The 17,838-nt window shown below is 59.8% G+C and overlaps 2 protein-coding genes across 8 annotated transcripts in view; one reads left to right on the top strand and one right to left on the bottom strand.

Moving 5' to 3' along the window:
* Positions 1-1,027: 1,027 nt before the first annotated feature.
* TMIE (transmembrane inner ear) lies at positions 1,028-17,369 on the bottom strand. Its single transcript, XM_039837566.1, has 7 exons — positions 17,022-17,369; positions 16,383-16,500; positions 13,935-14,072; positions 9,589-11,459; positions 5,870-5,987; positions 2,584-2,733; positions 1,028-2,295 (listed from the first exon to the last, which is right to left on the bottom strand). The coding sequence occupies exons 4-7, from the start codon at positions 9,682-9,684 to the stop codon at positions 2,195-2,197; spliced, it is 465 nt and encodes a 154-aa protein (XP_039693500.1). The 5' UTR covers positions 9,685-11,459; positions 13,935-14,072; positions 16,383-16,500; positions 17,022-17,369; the 3' UTR covers positions 1,028-2,194.
* The window catches only part of ALS2CL (ALS2 C-terminal like), a 21,664-nt gene continuing 18,582 nt past the window's right edge, over positions 14,757-17,838 (top strand). For 2 of the 7 annotated variants that reach the window (XM_039837564.1, XM_039837565.1), the window contains exons 1-2: positions 14,757-14,851; positions 17,484-17,558. The gene's annotated coding sequence lies outside the window, so the exon portion shown is untranslated. The other 5 variants (XM_039837562.1, XM_039837558.1, XM_039837563.1 and 2 more) reach the window with 5 other exon arrangements.

The following is a 17,838-nucleotide window of genomic DNA, read 5'->3' as shown; positions in this document are numbered from 1 at the left end:
ATTGGGGTCACATGATGGAGGCCCCAGAATGTACTGCCCAGGCTGAAGCTGGCAGGGTGCGATGGGGCCCGGGCCGGGGTCCGAGTGCGTTCCTTCTGTGCCGCTTTAAGTGGGGCTCTCCTGACATCGTCCCAGCTCCTGGCCAGTGGCTACAACATATGCTGTCCTTGGCCTGAAGCACCACAGTGAACTCTGACCTTCCAGCGCTGCCCCTGCCTGAAGATGGGGCAGGTCCCCACCGGGGTCAGACATTATCCCCACCATTAGCACCATGCCTGTCCATAGAGGGCTAGTGGAGGCCGGGGTCAGAGGTCAGGGAGGCAGCTGGCAGGGCAGATGGAGCCCGAGTCTGGACACCCCCAGGCTTTACGAGCTGCTCCTCTGTTTGATTTCAAGTGGCCCCTGTCCTTCTGGGTGTCTGCTGCCCGGCCACACAGGAGGGTGCTGGTCTGTATGGGTAGAATGACCTTCGCCACAATCCTGTGTGTGAGCAGTCCAGAAGCTGGACCCTGAGAGCAGAGTCGGGGTTCCCCCCTGGTGACAGGGTGAGTACCCAGCTTGAGCAGATGGCCCTCCGCCATCTCTCTGCCCCCTCTCTGCTCCGAGCCCCTGGGCTCCTCCCCCATGGCAGCCTGCATGCCTCTCCTTGTGTAGTAATGATCCGGGTTCAGGTCGGCATCCAGATTTGACTCCTCTGTGTCCCCAGCACTGGACTCAGACCATCGAAGGCCTATCAAAAGCCACGGGGTGGAGCAGAGGAGAGTGCAGCTTCCTCCTCGGTCCGATGCCCGGCCTCAGGCTCCGCCTGGCTGCAGCTGCCCCTTTGCCTCTTGGTCACCGTGTCTCCCTCCAGCTCATCCTAATTCAGACAGGGGGAGAAGTCGGGGGAGGGAACTTCAACCTGGCCTGGGCGCCACCTATCCCCGATGGCTGCGTCACCCTCCACGTGAATGCTCTAAATGCTCGAGGGATGGGGCATCCTGACAGGTCATGTCAGGTCACGGATCTGAGAAGACACTCAGCTTTATTTACAGATCTCTGCAGCCTGCAGGGACCATGGGCTTTTCCAGCAGCCTCCCTGGCTCAGAATCCTTCTCTGGTGTCTTCTTAGGCCCAAGTCCGAATGCCTCAGCTGATGTTCGCTGCCACCTGGAAATCCCTCTGTGCCTCTCTCCTCCCGAAGGACTCAGTCCCCAGGTGGCCTGGGGGCCCTCACTTTCTTGTCAGCAGTGCTTTTTTGGGCTCCGCAGTCGAGAATGGTAGGAGAGGAAGCTGCGTGCTGTCCCGTTCAGCAGGTGGAGGGCTGGTTGCTGCCTCAGCCCCTAAGGCCCCCTGCGGTGATCCTAGGGCCCTGACACCTCCCACCTCACCAAGTAGAGAAAGGGCCACGGAACAGCCCAAGGTCCCCTTTGGCTTCTCATATATTCCCTGGATCCTCAGGATGGGGCGCAGGTGCCAGCCTTCTTCCCTTCTCCTTCTGACCGGCTGCCCTCAGCCTCTTCTACCTGTGACCCACCGCGGCTGGCCCCATCCCTGAGTCCCCAGGCTCCACGTTGGCCTCGTCGCTCCATCGCAATGTGTAAAAGTACGTTCCATTGCCTGGAACGTGGTCTGCTGGCCTGGGGTCTGTTTCCAGGCCACCTCTGCTCACCCCCTTGGGCCAGAACCCCTGCCAGGTTTGGGGCAGCCCCCCTGCCACTAGGGCTGCTCGCTAGCCAAGTCTAAGAACCTCCTGCTGTCACAGCTTCCCCTGGCGACCCTCTCTGTCCTCGTGGCCAGCCTGGTGTGGCCTCACACCCCAGTCCATCCAGTGGCCACCTTCTTCCAGGAGTCAACCACATACCGTCACCCCTTTAGAGCCACTGGTTTCTGGCAGAAGGGATGGGACAGAGGTGTGTCTTTGGGTGGGTCTGCAGAGGGACAGTGGCCCAAGACCAACTTTGCTGAGTGGCCACATGGATGGGGTCAAGGAGTAGAGTCTGGGCTAGGAGAGAGGACCCCCACAACCTTGTACCTGCCCCTGAATGGCCATGAGGCCATGGCCATGGGCCTCGGCAGCCCCCTCCGAGCAGGGAGAGGATGTTCTACAACCTGTATGGTCCATGTGTGAGCTCGGAGTCTGAGATGCCTGGACCGTGGCCAGGACTCGCACCCCCGGGCCTGCCAGCCCCAGCTTCCCTCCAGGAAGCCTTCCTCATTTCTCTCCTGTCTTCTTGGCCTCGTTCTTCTCATCCTCCTCTACCTTGATGGCCACCGTGTCCACACTGTCCTTCTTCTTCTTCTTCTTCTTATCATCTGCGGGGTAAGGAGGCAGCACGCGACGGGAGTGAGACGGGGCCCTGGGGCACACCGCGCGCCTCCCACACACAGCCCTTCATGTCCTTCTTCCTTCCCAACCCCTCCTGCCTCCTTTCAGCTGCCCCTCAGGGACCGATTTCTGTGCTCTGGTCTCCAGGGACAGAGCTGAGTTCCCTCCCCCTGAACCTACTGCAGGGGATGGGCGATGCTGGGTGGCAGGACTTCGGAAGCGGCCGGCGTGGCAGGTTTGGGTGGTGGCGAGGCTAGGGGCCTGGGCCCGCTCACCTCCGGGGACTTCTGTGAGCTCGTTGAGGGGCGGCACCGTCTCCAGTTTGTCGGTGTACATCTTGGCTGCCTTTCGCTGCAAGTACCGGGCTTCGATCTCCTTCCGGGTCCGTGGCACGCGGCAGTTGAAGACACAGCACAGAGTGATAACTATAAGGAGAGCAGAGTGGGCTTGGCCGGGGTCGGAGCTCAGACGTCCCGGGAATGACATCCAAACTTCAGGTGTGCCTCCATCTACCTATCCGTGTCTCACCCGAGAGACTCCGGCGGGGTCTCCGCATCCTGACAAACCCCTGCGGGCCCTGGGATTTCCAAGTTGTCTTCCCTGAGTAGGTCACACAGGGCCCATTCGTACAAGGGCCTAGTTCTTAGGTTAATGCCCCGCTGTCACTGTCTTGAAATCCTCAATGATTTTTGAATGAAGGGGTCTTGTATTTCCATCTTACACTGGCCCTGTCACGGGTCCTGGTTCTGAGGGTCCTTCTGACTGGATTGAGAGTTCCTGGAGGGCAGGGCGGAGGGCTGCCCTGTGACTCTCCAGCGTCCTGGAGGTGTCCCATGCTTCCGACCCAGGCCTCTGGGCTCCTAGCTTTTCCTCTCTGGGCTCCTAAGAGCAGGGCCAGAGTGGCCTCAGACACTGGAGGACATAGCTACAGCCTCCTCAGCCTCCCTGAGGACCAGCCTGCGCTGCTCCTGGCTATGACAGCTGTGAGAGGGCACAGAACCTGCCCCGGAGTGTCACCTCAGACGGAGTTATTCCAGGAGCGGTTTTCTTGCCGAGGGCGGCTGTGCCCACATGAGCTGGGCTGGGGCACGGAGCTGGCCTGTCTAGTGACGGGCAGGGCAGGGCAGGGCTGCCAGGACCTGGCTGGATTGAGTTTATTTTTCTAAGGCCCCCACAGTCTGACCACCTTGGCCCCGGCCTCAGGGGAGGGGATGGAGCTGCTTCCTATTATAAATCAGATGACCAGACATAACTTCCTGGCAGACTCCTGGGGACAGGAGGGTCAGGCAGGACAAGGCAGACCTATTTTGGGGAATATAGCCTGGGCTGGAGCACCCTCTGGAGTCATCCTATGCAAATACTGTGGCCCACTAAATCTCACCCAGACTCACAAAACGAAAGAAAAAATGAACGAATGAATGAATGAATGAATGAATGAATGAAATGGTCTCAAAGCCTTTGCTGCTGAGGACAGGACTGGACCCTTGAATGAATGGATGGGGGAGCAAACAGTAACTGGGTGCACTTTCGGGTGGGGGGCTGCATGAGGGCCCCAGAAGTAGGTCTGAGTGGACACTGCTGTCTGGGGTAGACCAGAGTGGACAGCGGGACTTTCTCACCCAAAGAGCTGGGTCCTGGTCTTGCCAGACCCCTGGGTGTATGCCTGAGGCCCAAGATTTGTCCCCCGCCCTGCCCCTGCTGGCTCGGGCCACCTCTTCCAGCTATCCACCAGGCACCCCCTTGGGACCATGCCCACTCAGGCTCTCCACAGGGACTGGTTCCAGGCCCTGGGAGGCCTGGGCTTCAAAGGAAACTCACAGAGTAGCTACTGGTGGCCAGAGCAGGGCTCAAACACTGCCCCACCCATCCTGGCCTGGTCACTTCCCTACAAAGAAGGAGAGAAACAAAATGGCAGGGGCTTGGGGTATGAGGCCCCAGGCTGGAGGAGGCCCTCGGAGGCACCTGTCCAACCCCAGCCCCTCTCCACGAGGCTCCGGGGCGATGCTCCACTCCTAGGTAAGAGCAGATGGAGAAGCAGGAAAGCTGTTTCCTGCCCAGGAGACAGGGCTATGTCATCCCGACTTCCCAGGGCCCTGCGTGGAGGTAACGAGAGCTGCCCGGCTGCTCGGGGGTCTTTGGGACCATCCCTTACCCTTTGCTAGGAAATGGGGTGAAGACTCAGAGTCGGTCTGTGTGGCTAAAGTCCAAGTGCCTCTTTGGGTCCCACACTGCAACTCTCCTGTGTGGCCCCAGCTGAGCAGAGCCCACGGGAGGCCATTGTGTGTTCTGAGGTCTCACAGGGTCCTCACCCCGGCTCCCCGGGGTGGCCCAGAGCTGCACCCTGCACCTGCACCCTGGACTGCTCCTGTGGACACCTGGGCTGAGGCCGCAGCCACGCCCGTCTGTCCGCGGGGCCTCCACCAAGAAGCCTGACTGGTTCTAGGCCTTTGCAGGGAAAAAATGCAGCCTCTTGCTCGGATCCCGCTCCTACCCCGGCCGTGAAGAGATGGTAGAGGGGTGGGGTGGACGGGTTCCCGCAGGGAGGGCGCTTCTGGTGCCAGGAGAAGCACATGCAAATCAGATGTCCTTGTTTCCCTTGGAGCCCCCACATCTGGATGGGCCTTCTGCTGTCAGCCGTGCCCTCAGGGGACCTCGTCCAGCTCCAGCTAGAACTTAAATGCCACTTCAGCCCTGACCCGAGGTCACTCGACAAACGTCCTGCAGGGGTTATCTGAGACCTGTGTGGAGGCCGTTTCCTCCCACCTCTGCCCACACCATCCCTTCGCCTGGTGCACCTTCCCAACAGTCCCCCCTGGAAACCCCGCCCCTCCACAGCTCATCCCCTCCTGTCTGAAGCTTTTGCAGGAGGAGTGGGTTTTCTTCCCCTCACTGCCTGCCCCCCACCCCCTTGGCCTAGGACCCTCCCTAGACTGTGCTATGGCGGTCTCCCCCACCCAACTGGCATTTTCTGCCCCTTTTCCCCAATTCCAGATCCCCTCCCCAGAAAGATGACTGGAAGGACCATGCCCAGCCCATTTCTGTTGTGACTTTGCATCGAGCAACTCCCAGTCTCAGGGGAGGATGGGGGTCTCCTGCTTTTAATTGAGGTGGGTGTGAGTCATTCGGAGAGATGGTATTTGACAAAGTAGGATTTGCAGCCTGGGAGCCACATCTGCTGGGCATCTGGGGAGCCTCTGAACTGAGCTGTAGCCAAGGGCGGCCTTGCCGGGGCCCCTGGGTGTGGGCCCTTTAAGCTGGCCAAACTGCAGGAAAAGCATCAGGAGGCCCGCTATAGGGAAAAATGACACGTCTTCGTCCTGGATCATGGAGTCCCCTGTAATTACCATAATTGCCATGAATACTTCAGGTCACCACCGGCCTGTCAGCCCTCCACAGGGACTGTGTGTGGATCAGGAGGTGCCAGAAACCACAGTGGGCCTCCTGCGGGCGCCTGGCCTGCTTGCACTGCCCGGAATTGCCGCTCTGAGCCCCTGGGGTGCTGGGGGGGGGGGCGATGCTCCCACTGTGGTGTGTCAGGGAGGGCGGGGAGCAGCTACTCACTGATGGACAGCACGAAGAGCGAGAAGATGCCCACCACGTGCCACAGGCGCATGTCCCAGAACACCACCGTCTCCTTGGTCAGCGGGGGCGGCTTGGGCTTGGGTGGTGCTGTGCTGGGCTGTGGGTCAGAAGAAAGGGGACTGAGCCAGGCAGAGGCCAGGGGCTGGGACTGGGCCGAGAGACGCCATGGTCTCAGCAAGGACTCAGCCCAAGCAGTTCAGAATCTGCTATGATCAAGTGTCTTAGGCATTCACAACCAATCACCTAGACCTTGGGAAGTTCCAGATTTAGAAAAAGGGAGGAGAACTGAGCCCCAGAACCATGGAGCTGGGGACTTGGAGCGCGAGGGTAGTCGATGCTTGGGGAAACCAAGGGCCGTAGGGGCAAAAGTAGATGGCCTGTTCTCATCAGGTTCAAGGTCTCTTCAGGCAGCCTGCAGGTCTCTCCCCCGGCTCAGGTCCTAGGCCCCCACAGGCAGATGGGGACTCAGGACCAAGGCCAGAGACACGTCCAGGTCTGGGTTGCCCTGGGGATTTTGCTCTCACGTACCCTCAGTGTGGGGTGGGGTGTGGAGTCAGGGACTGTGACTCTGATGCCCGGCCAGGACTCCCACCAGGTGGCTTTGACAGTCGCCTACCCTTCCAGAGTCACTTCCTCTGACCAGAAAGCTAGGACAGAGTCCTCATAGAACAGAACCAGATAAATAATTTGTCCGCAATACGACAGTGACACCTGGAGGCCAATAGATGTAAGCACGGCTGGAGAGGTCTGAGCAGAGCAAAGACAGACAGTGACCTCCCGCCTTCCCAATGGGACCCACGCTGTCCTGGGGGCTCGCGGGGGCACCAGCCTGCCCTGGAGGTTGGATAGGACATGGCCCTGCCATAGGGGTCTGAGGGGACATGGCCCTGCTCTGAGGGGTCTGAGCAGGACTTGTTCCTGGTCTGTGGGATTGACAGGGCTATGACCTCTGTCACCAAGCTTGGTGGAGTGGATGGAAGTTAGTGCCTAGGAGGAGAGAGGACCCTGGGACATCTGTGCAATATGTTGCCCTCTGATTAACCCGCTTCCCGTCTGCCCAGAGCATACTCGCCGGCGGTGCTCGTGGCTGCAGCATTTACCCCGAGATAACTCACGGATTACAGCCCTAACCTTACCCTCAAAGTTTGCCACAAAAGATTTCCCTTTTATTATTATTTTTGCATTGCTCTAGGGAAACAAAGGACATCATTTTATTTACAGCATTCTGTTTTTACTAGTGGTATTTCCACTTACAAAATGTGGTAATTCTCGAGTGCGGCCAATGTCAAATCCTAGAAAACGCAGCGTTCTTACGTGTGATGTTAAATCAGCGCCGGCAGCGAGCTGCGTTTTTTTTTTTTCTAAGCAGGAAAAGAGTTAACCAAACAAGGACAGACGTCCTTCAGGCTCTCTGGGAAGGAGAGGCAGCCCCTGGGTCGCCATGCACCTGGTCTTCCCCCAGGCCATGCACGGACTGGGCACCCACCACACACCAGGCGCTCCCTCATCTAACGAACACGGCCCTTTGGCGTGTGTCAGGCGCACTTGGAGAGGAATAGCAGCCCGTCCCAGGTCCCCGGGAGGATCTCGGTGCCAGGACTGGTTCTGATTCCCCAGCTCTTCTCTCTTAACCAGGGGAACTGGGGTGGGCACCTTCTCTAGGCTTCAGTTTCTCCATCTGTAACTTGAGTGCTTTGCTCCAGGCGTCTCTGGGAAGCTCTCGCCACACAACCTGAGTGACAAGATTGACAGGAAGACACCTCTCCTCAGCATCACCCCAGGGGCCTGGATCCCTGTGCGGGGTCACACACGTGCACAAGTGCGGGTTTAGGGTACACGTGTGGGGGATTGGAGCACGTGTGGGGTTGGGCACATGTGGGGTTGGGCACACACTTGTGGGAATAGGGTACGCCTGTGGCTGGAGTACACGTAGGTGTGGTCAGCACACGTTGGTAGTGTCAGGGCCAGGGACTGGGCAGTTGTGGGAGTCTTGGGCAGAGGGTAACAGGTAGCAGTCAGGCATCTCCTTGTAGTGGGCACTGCTGGGGGGCTGAACTCTGAAGCTTGGAGGCCCCAGCCTTCATCGGATCCTCAGCTGGAAGGAGGGTGATGCCATGGACCCCATGGGCTGGGGTGGGTGATGCCATGGACCCCAGTGCTGCCCATCTTTCTGGTGCTTCCCCAGATCTCCCAGGCTCGCCTAGGCCCTTGCTCAGGCTGTGGACAGATGGCAGGTAGAAGGACTCAAAATGCAATTTCTCTTAATGAGCTGGGAGAAGACATGCTCCTGGGGCCTGGGAGAGTCCTTAGCTCAGCACTGACTTGACCCCCACCCTCAGCCTCTCCTGCACCCAGGTCAGCTCAGTTTCTGCACCCGAGGCTTCAGGACAGTGTGCGAGGGGCCTCAGTACACGCCGTGTGGCTCCAGCCAGCCTGGCTCCCCTTACAGGGATACTGGAGCTGACATCTGACTCCAGCCCAGCCTTCTGATCACGCCCCCTGATCAACAGCAGGGACAGCCTAGCTTTGGGGTTCAGAGCTCGGGCCCCATGTCCCTCAGACCCTCTAGTTCAGGGCTGTGTCACCTCAGACTTCTAGGATAAGGCTTTGTCCTCCCTTTCCTATCGCGTCCCCTAGCACCTGCCACTTCAGGGATCTCCTGGGTGCGTCCCTCCTCTCTCAGCTCTGTCCCTGCCTGCACAGGCTCCGTTCTCCACCCCTCCTTGGCCTTGCCTCTGGGCCTTCTCTCTCTGCCCTCATGCTGCAGAATTCTGAGGTCTGGTCTGCCTCTTTGGCTCCCCTTCCTCGCTCAGTAGCAGTAGGGTACAGAAGGGCCAGGGAGGCTACAGATGGCTCCCACCCTGCCCCTCCCAGCCCTTCCTGGCCCCAGCCAGGCTCCTGGCCAACCACCCAGCCATCTTCCTCATCTCTTCCTGTGCACTCTCGGCAGCTCCTCCCCGTTCTCCCTACTATGTTCCCTTTTCCAATTTATCCTCCTCTGTCCAAACCAGGACTCGTCACAGTTCTCCCCTGCTCAGAAACCTCTGCTAGCTCCCCATTATCCCCAGGACCAAGACAGACCCCGAGGCCCTGGGTCCCGTCCTTCCTGCCCTTCCCCTCCGGGGCCAAGGGCTTGGCATGGAGTCGACTCAGCACGTGGCTGCACTCTAAAGGGTCTCTCGTCCTCCTGTCCCCAGCCTCCAGCTTGGAATGCCCTCTCCTCCTTCCCCAGGCTGTCTCGCCCATTGGATGGGGAGCCCTGGAGGATCTCTGGAGGCAGAAGCTGCTGCCTCCAGCAGACCCTAAGAGCAGGGACTAGATCTCTGACTTCTCAGACTAGAGGTCACTGAAACCAAGGACTATGCACCCCTCCCCCCAGGGTCCCCATCAGACTGAGCACCTCTGTGTCTCCCAATGGCACAGGGAATCCTTAAGATCAGGTCAGGGTGAGTGTCCTCCATCAGAACGTCCCTGAAATCAGGGGCTGTGCCCTCCCATCAGGCCACAGACCCTAGAATCGGAGCTGAATCTTCTCCACAGCCTGGAAGCGCTTGGGGCAGGGCCGTGTCACTCCATTAAGCCGGGTCTCCCAGGGCAAAAGGAAGGGAAAAGGCAGCTCTCGGTCAGAAAGGCGCTCCCCACCCTCTACCTGGACTGGTGCCAGCCACCCCGAGCCCCCACGCGCCGCCCGGCCTCACCTCCACCAGCTGCCCGGCGACCCCCGCGAGGCAGAGCCCCAGCGCAGCGCCGCCCAGCGCCCAGAGAGGCCCTGCGCCCTGCCGCCGCCCCGCCATCTTCACACCGCTCGGCCACAGGTCCAGGAGCTGAGCGATGTCCGCCAGGCCGTCGGCCCGGTGACTGCCCCCTGGCCAGCTGGCGCTCGGCGGTGGCGCTCTGGGCGCAGGCTGCGAGCGGGCATCATTTATTCATCGTCGGTGTCTGGTTGCTGTGCCGGCCGCCGGCACATCGGTGCGGGCGGAGGGCCCGCCCCCTTCCCGGGGGATCGGACTCCAGACTCCCCCCTCCCTTACCCCAGGACCGGCACAGGGTGCGAATGGGTGGGAGGGAGGACAGGCTGGGGTCAGGTCCTTGAACGAGAGGTCCCACCTCCCTTCCCCGCTCGGGCCTCAGTTTCTCCAACTGGAACAAGGGGAGGGGCTGGAATCTGCTGATGTAGGACGCTCTTCCCATGCTGACGTTCTGAATTTGAAAAACTACTGGACCCAGGTGTGTGTGTGTGTGTGTGTGTGTGTGTGTGTGTGTGTGTGTGTGGGTGGCTGGGGGGCGGGGGGGGGCATGGCAAGCAGGTTGCCATGGTGACAGGAGCTTAGGGATGTCCTGGGCTTTCCGGGCTGGCTTCCTGCCCAGAAGCAGCTCTGGTCACCCTGGACACCAGAGCTGGAGGGAGGATGGGGAGCAGGGGGCTAGTACCGTCAGAGGCACCAGCTGCGGGTGCTGTGGAAGGTTCCTGAAGGAGCTAGCATATGCGGCCAGCAGGTCAGAGTGGGCTCCTCCTGAAGGGCTGATTCTGGCTGACCCTGACCTCACACTGAACCTGGCCCACATCACACCCTGGTCCTGACGCCAGGGGGAGCCTTGACAACACCAGGGATGAAGGAAGGGAGGTTCTGAGGGGCTGCAGAGACTTGGGGAGGACTTTGGAAGAGGAGCGGGGAGGTCTGGGTGGGGAGAGTCCTCTGGTCCATCTCTCTCCCCTCTCCTCTCCTTTCCTTCTTTCCGTTATTATTAACCTCCTCCCTGCTGAGTGCTGGAGAAGCAGCTCAGGGGTTGGACCTCTGCATACCTCATCACCAAGAACACCAGTGGAGACCTGCACAGGCTGGAGTGCTCTGGGCCTGAGGTCTGCCCTCCGAACTGGGGACCCTATAGACCCAGAGCCTTGTGGGGGTCCTGCCTGTAGGTGCCATAGACAGGCAAGGACCGAGGTGGGCCGCAGCGGAGAGCAGAGGGCCAGCCTCGGACGCTGGTCGACATCAGGGCTGGGAGATGACAGTGCAGGCAGGAAAATGGGAGAGCCACTGGCAAAGGCCGGTTGGCCCAGGCGACCCCTCGAGGAGACCCTCGACAGTGGGTGGCAAAGTCTGGGGGTCTCGGAGTGCTCGGCCACCCCATGCTCCCCAGGCTTGCCCTGGCCAGGCAAACAGGGATTCCACTAAATCACTCGCCGAAGCTCTCCGTCTGCTCTCCACTTCCTCATTCCATCTGTCACGGGCCAGGCTAGGGAAAGCCACACTGATCAGCCAGGAAGGTCACCTTTGGGACACGGGGTCAGAGAGGACTTGAATGAACTGGGCTGGGGTTAGTGAGCCTGCCAGCAGCCCTGAGCAAACCATTCCTTCTCTCTGCTCCGATCTGTTCATCAGTGGAATGGAGACCATCACAGGGCCGACGTCGGATTTTATGAGCTGACGATTGTGGGGGTGCTGACTGCATGCTGGCTCTCCTCGACAGGACGCATGGCTCAGCCCAGGAGGGGAGGGGTGTCATTATTTCCTGTAAAGTTCATTGTCTCTTCATCCGAGAGGCAGGACAAGCCCAGTGAAGAACTCTGAAAGGGATGCGATCATGTGTGTCCCTACCATCGTCTGAGATGGCCACGGCTTCCAGTGGGCCGCACGTCTCTGCAGGCTCTTAAACACAAGCTCTTAGTGATCGCACTGTATGCTCTTTATTTATACCCTTTTCCCGGAGCCTTTTACTCAACACGAGCATCCCAGAGTCCCCCTGCCCCTGTCCCAAAGGCACTATCAAATACTGTCGCGCAGGCTTTGAAGTCAAACTGACCTAGAATAACGATGTCCCAAAAGTCTCAGTGCAGTTTTAAGGTTTACTAACCTCAGAAGTATAAAGCTACAAATTTACAAGAAACACCACTTGAAAGTTTAGTTATTTAAATTTCCTTTTTTGCCCTCTGAAAATGGCAAAAGCTGCCTGAAAAAAATGAAAGCTGTTCTCTAAATTCACAAAACTAGATCAGCATCGAGAAAATCTAAGTAATTAAACTTTCCAATGATGTTTCTTGTAAATGTGTAGCTTTATACTTTATAACTCCTGAAGTCATTAAAACTTAAAAGACTTCCACGGCACGATCGTATTGAGAGCCGTGAGCCCTCCTCCGTGGGCTACTTCAACCTCTCTGAGCTTCGCTCCATCATCGGTTGAATGGGTATGACTATAACATCATAGCATCTGCTGGTATAGTACGGCCCTCAGGAAATGCTAGTCACTATGATTATCGTTGTTGTTGCTAAAGGCAGTGTGACATTACACCATGTAAAAACCCAACGATGCCTGTTCAATTCTCCAATTTAAACACCATGGGGAGAGGGAAACCCTGAAAGCTGAAGTCTTATCCATCCTTTTCTTCCTCTCCTCTGTATACTCATGAAAGACTGAATCCCAGAGAGAGGTTGTGTCTGTCCTGCCCTGCCTAAGGGCACTCAGGAACTGGAGCCTCAAACTCAGTCTTCAGTCCCTAACCCAGGGCTCTGTCCACTGTCCAGGACTGTTTCTACTTCTTATGAGGTCTCTGTATCCCCCTGCACCCCACCTCCAGTGGGGCCTATCCGGTGTGGACCTCAGGTTCCCTAGCCTGGCTCCCCTGGAAGACAATGTCCCCTCCATGCATGGTGTCACGAATGCTGGCCTGTAAGATCCTGTTTGTCGCTTGTGCACTATTTTTAGCTCCTGTGAGTTTCCTGTAGGGACCCAGTCCCGCTCCCAGGAACTCTGGGTTGGAAGCCATGAGCAGAGTCAGTTGGCAGTGGCGAGGGGACACGGTGGAGAATTGTCTTCTGGAGCCTAAAATCTCAGGGCTCGAGGTTCAGCTCTAGGGAAGCAGGGGGTAGGGAGCAGGGGTCTCCCAGTCACGGAATCAGGCTGGGATCTGGTGTAGCATGGACTTAGTCTGGCCTGGGGTGGGGGCTGGGCAGCCTAGGCCTGTGAGACAGCGGCTGGGGCCTGCTGGGAGCTGGCAGTCACTGACCTTGTTGGCCCTGGGCCCAGCCCAAAATAGTTCTGTGGCTGGGCAGGGCCTGGGTGATACCTGTGTGTGCATATGCATGTGCTTGTGTCTCGAGGCACTTGTGTACACGAGTGCACATGCACTTTGCACTTGCTTCTTCGTGCGTCTGGGTGCCTCAGTGTGCGTTCCATGGAGCAGCGTATAAGTCTGTATGCGTGTGGATGGGCACGTGGTCTGCACACATGTGCTCATGAGCGAAGCTGCCACCTGAGTTCTGCAAGCTGCCACAGAGGCCCTGCCAGTGAGCTCAATAGTAGAAAGGTCTGTGTGGCACAAGTGGATGCACATGCTACCACATTTCTGTGACTGTGGAATCGTATATGTGTGTATATGTGAGCAGGGGCTGTGGGAGTGGGGCGGACAAGTGGGGTTGGGCAAGGGCTTTTGGTTGTATTGTAGGTGGCCAAGGGCAGGTGGACCCCGTGGAGGCTGTTCTACCCAGGGCACTACAGGTTACCTGGCCACAAGCCAAGGACGAACTGAGAGAGAGGCTGGGCAGGTCTTGCCCCATTTGGCAGATAATAAAACTGGATTTGGCAGTGCCCGTGAGGTCGCCCAGCGAGTGGGGAGTGGGTGAGGGAGGACAGGCCCCTGGCTTTCCAATTTCCCTAGATGTGGCTGGACAGGAAGGCTGGACTCTGGGGAGGAAGCCAAGGGGGCCCTTCCCTTCCTGCGTGAACCCAGGCAGCACTTCCCTCAGCTACAGATACAGATGAGAAAACTGAGGCCCAGAGAGGGGAACGGCTGGCCCAGCGCCATCCAGCACAAGATCAGATCCTCCCTTGCTTACGGCCCTGCCCCACCTACCCCTTTTGTCACACGTGGTGACATCATATGTTCCTGGACATCCTTGCTCTCTCCAGGGCCCCTCCTCAGCTCTTGGCCCTTCCTCTCTAGCCCCAAAGATCCCCTTGCCTGCCTACCCCATGTACCAGGGGACCCACAGACCAGCCGAGACCCCTCTCATCCACGAAGGAACCCCTGGAACCCACCACGTACCCGCTCCACGGGGATCTCTATTCCGCCGGGCGGGATAGGACATGCCTCCCTCGGCCTCAGACTTGAGTAAGGGGTTGGTGGGCCTCTCTGTTCTTCTACTGTTTGGATGGAGCCTTCTTCACCTCAGTGTCCTCAGCCCTGAAAGGGGCAGAGGCAGCTCAATGACACCAGTCATCCCCTGGAAACTGTGTGCCACAGGAAGTGATGGGGAACTAGACTAGTGGCCAGAGGAAAACCCGGTGGCAGACAGCGGGCTCCTTTGTTCCAAGCGTGAACCATGGTCCCTCCCCCTCCCGGGAGGTCCTCGCGACTAGGCTTAGGATTCCCTTTCCAAGGTCACAGGCCCTGGAGCAGACAACCGCTGGCTTCACGCTCTATACTGAGACCCAGGAGTGGGGGGAGGGGGACTTCCCCAAGGTCACACAGACAGGAGTGGCGGCTGGCCATGGACGCCCGGCCCAAGGGGCAAGGGGAGGGCAGCCTCGGTTTACCCACTCTACGGGTTTCACAAACCAACCCACCCAGCCACCCAGCACTCCGGGACGCGAGGAGAGCCCGGGCGTGAGTGTGTCTGTGTTGGTCAGGACCGAAGGGTCAGGTTCCCCCGCCTCCGCGGCTCCTCCCTTCTCCCCTCGTTGGGTCCCAGGAGCCTTCGGACCTGGAGGAAACCAGAGGGAGACCTCGGGCGCGGGGCAGACGGACGCCGCCTTCCACCTGCTCCCCCGCCGGCCCCTTGCTCCAGCCTGGGTGAATAACACCCAGGGGCGCGGCGCGGCGGGGCGGGGCTAGGGGCGGGGCTAGGGGCGGGGCGGGGCGCGGAGGGGCGGGGCGCGCGGCTGGCCAGTCGGGGCCGCGTGCTGGCTGCGGCGAGCGCACCCCCGCAGGGCTCTCCTGGCGTCCGGCGCCCCACCGCACAGGTAAGGGCGGGGTGGAGCTGCGCGTCTTCGCGCCGGCTCCTCCTCTGCGCTCTCCCCGCCGCTGGCGGGGCCTTCGCCTCCGCGCCCCCTCTGGCCCGCGCATCGCCGTCCGTCTATGGCTCCTGGCGGCACTCGCACCTGGGCCGTCCGAGTTTGTCCCGGCGGGGTTCAGCTTCATCCTCCCTGCCCCGTGGGCACCCGTCTGGCTCGGGTTTAGGGGCGCCTCAGGAACAGCCCCCCGCCCGGGGTCGGGCGCGACAGGAACGCAGTGCGCTGGGACTTGGCCTGAGCCGCGGTGCTAGGGCCGTGGGCCCTTACTCAGCCCGAGAGACTGCCCGGAGGAGGTGACGCCGGCTGGGTTGCTTGCAGTGAGAACGGCATGGGCAAGTGCCTATTGGCTGGAAAAGGAGCCCATGTTTGGGAAACTCCAGTGATTACGTGTGTCTGGGCTGGGAGAAGGAAGGAAGTTGTGAGGTATGCGTCTAGAGAGGTCAGGGGGAGCCTCTAGGGACAAGAAGCTCGAGCCATGGAGGGGCAGAGGAGGAGTGCTGGGGGACAGGCCCAGGTGGAGACTGAGGGGTCAGCTGTGACAGTTCCACGCCGCTCCCTTGGGCAGCCCCTCTCTCTATCTACCACTGGGCTTGCTGCTTGATCGAGGGGACTGCAGAGCCACCCAGAAAAATTCTCCACAGCAAGTAGAACTTCCTTGCATGTCCAGACCAGGAAATACCAGAATGGGTGCCTTAACAGGGTGTGGCTGAGGGGCCGGAGGGGCCAGGCCTTGGAGGAGGCAGGGGAGGCCTTCGTAGTGACCCTGCTGGAGACGGACCCAGCGTGGACAGAGGCCAGGAACTCAGAGGAGGGAGCAGGTCTGGCCGCTGGTTAGACCGACACAGGGACAGGCAGCTGACTCACCTGGGCACGCCAAGACTGGCCAATTCTGGGCTCACTCCAGCCCACGGTGAACCTTAAGGCTGCCTGAGGAGGTAGGAGGCTGGGCCCTGCCAGTAGCTTGCTGTGTGCCCTCAGGTGAGTCACCTAGCTTCTCCGAATCACCTAGCTCAGGTGAGCCTGGTGGGACTGGGAGTCCGGGACCCGGGTCTGATTCCTGTACATGCTCTGCGGGTGCTGTCTCTGGGCTCTCCTGGGCCTTCCTGGGCCTCAGGACCCCCATACATACATACAGCATGTGCAGCCTACCACTGGGGAACCTTAGAACTGGATAGAGAGAGTGGGTGAAGAGGCCATGCCCTTGACCGGAGAGAGGCGAGTCGGGTGAGACCAGGTGAGAGAGGAGAGGACTCCTACTGGGTCCCTCTCATATTAAGGTTCAGCACCTCCTCTTCCCCTTCTTCCTCTGCGAACACACGCTCACGTATACTCACAGCTGGCCGCACCCCTGCCCTCACAGCCTCCTCATCACCTCCAGGATGAAGCCCAAAACTCCCTAACCTGGGGCCACCAGACCAGGCCCCCCCCCCCCCCCTTAACTGCAGCCTCCACACCCACCCAGCCCACCAGCCGTGCTTACCTTCTGGCCTTTCCTGTAGACAGCATGACTCAGTTTCCCAGGGTGAGAGATTTTTGGGGGGGCCACAGACCTGGAAGGGCCCTGGAGTAGTATCTGCAAGCCAGGTATGTAAGACGCCCTGCGGGGCCCCAGGCTGCTGAGAGGTGAGAGAGGCTGGGCACCAGGTCCCCGAACCCAGAGCCGCTCCTCTCCACCGATTTATCCTTTTTAGGGAGGACGGAGATGTTTGAAAAGTTCCGAGCTAGTCGGACCCCCATTTCATAGAGGAGGTGATCGAGACCCAGAGGGGAGCAGGGCTGTAGATAAGCTGGGGCACGGTGAGGGCTGAACGGCTGCATAGGGGGGCTAAGCTCCAGGGTAGGGGAGCACTGCCAGCCCATGGGGGAGAGGGGCAGAGAGCTCTGTGCCCTGCGTGTGGTGTTGATGTGGGCGGGGCCGCTTGGCCCCATGAGTGTGAGGGGTACTGGTGCTCAAGGCCTCCCAGCAGTGTTATTTACTGTGGGTCCCTGGCTTACTCCAAGCTGGTTCCTGGCCTGTACCTCCCATCCTGGCCACACCCTCCCTGCTTTGCCTTTAGCCATAGCCTTCACCTCTCAGCTCAGACCCCAACTGCCTGCCCGCTGAGGATGGAAAGCTTACCTTAAAGGGCCTTTCCATTCTGTCAGTTTCTGGAGATATGGGTGAGGGTCGGGTGCGCCAGGCCACACTTGCTGTACCCCCGACCCCTGGCCGCGCTCTGCTGGTCTGCCTGGGCTGACCTGGAACAACCTGCCTCCTTCCCCCAGGGGCTGGGGCTACTGCAGGCCAGTCATGGGGAGCCGGCTGCAGCTGCAGACCAGCCTCTTCCCCTTCCTGCCGCTCCCTCCCAAGGCCTCGCCCTCCTGAAGCAGCAGCAGCAGGAAAGGTGGGGCGGAATGCCTGGGCCTGGCCCTGGGCCCTTGGCCAGAGTTCTGAGGCATCTGCTCCACTCGGCCCCAGAGCCAGTGCCCTGGGAGTCGTAGGCTCCCAGGGTGGGGAGGGATGACACCCCTTTCCTCTTGGGTCTGCCTCTGTCGCCTGCCCATCACTGGCTGCCTCGATGATGTCTCCCACCTCACCCAGGTCAGCTAACTTGAGAGCCTCGGAGTATCATCGCCAGGGAGAGGCAGAGTCTGGGCAGATGACCTTCTTTGTCAGGTGAGGGCGCCACGGTCTAGCGGAAGAGGGCTGTGACCGCTTGGAGGCTGCAGCCTGGCTGTGGGGTGGGTTTGAGCCCAGGTCCTTGCAGCTCCTCCCTCCAGGCAGGAGGCCACCTTCTCAGGTGGTCGCTGCCTGCTTGGAGGGTCCCTACAAGGAATTCCAAAAGCCAAGCCCACCTGCCCACCCCTACGGCCCCACTTCTTGAACGAGACCCATCCAGCAGGTTGGCCTGGCGGGAGGGCGCATGGAGGGTCCCACTCACACTGACCTCACCCTT

The sequence above is a fragment of the Pteropus medius genome, unplaced genomic scaffold, assembly GCF_902729225.1.
Source record: "Pteropus medius unplaced genomic scaffold, Ma_sr-lr_union100, whole genome shotgun sequence".
Lineage (NCBI taxonomy): Eukaryota > Metazoa > Chordata > Mammalia > Chiroptera > Pteropodidae > Pteropus > Pteropus medius.
Note: the sequence above shows the minus strand (reverse complement) of the source record. Positions and strands in the feature narration are given on the sequence as shown.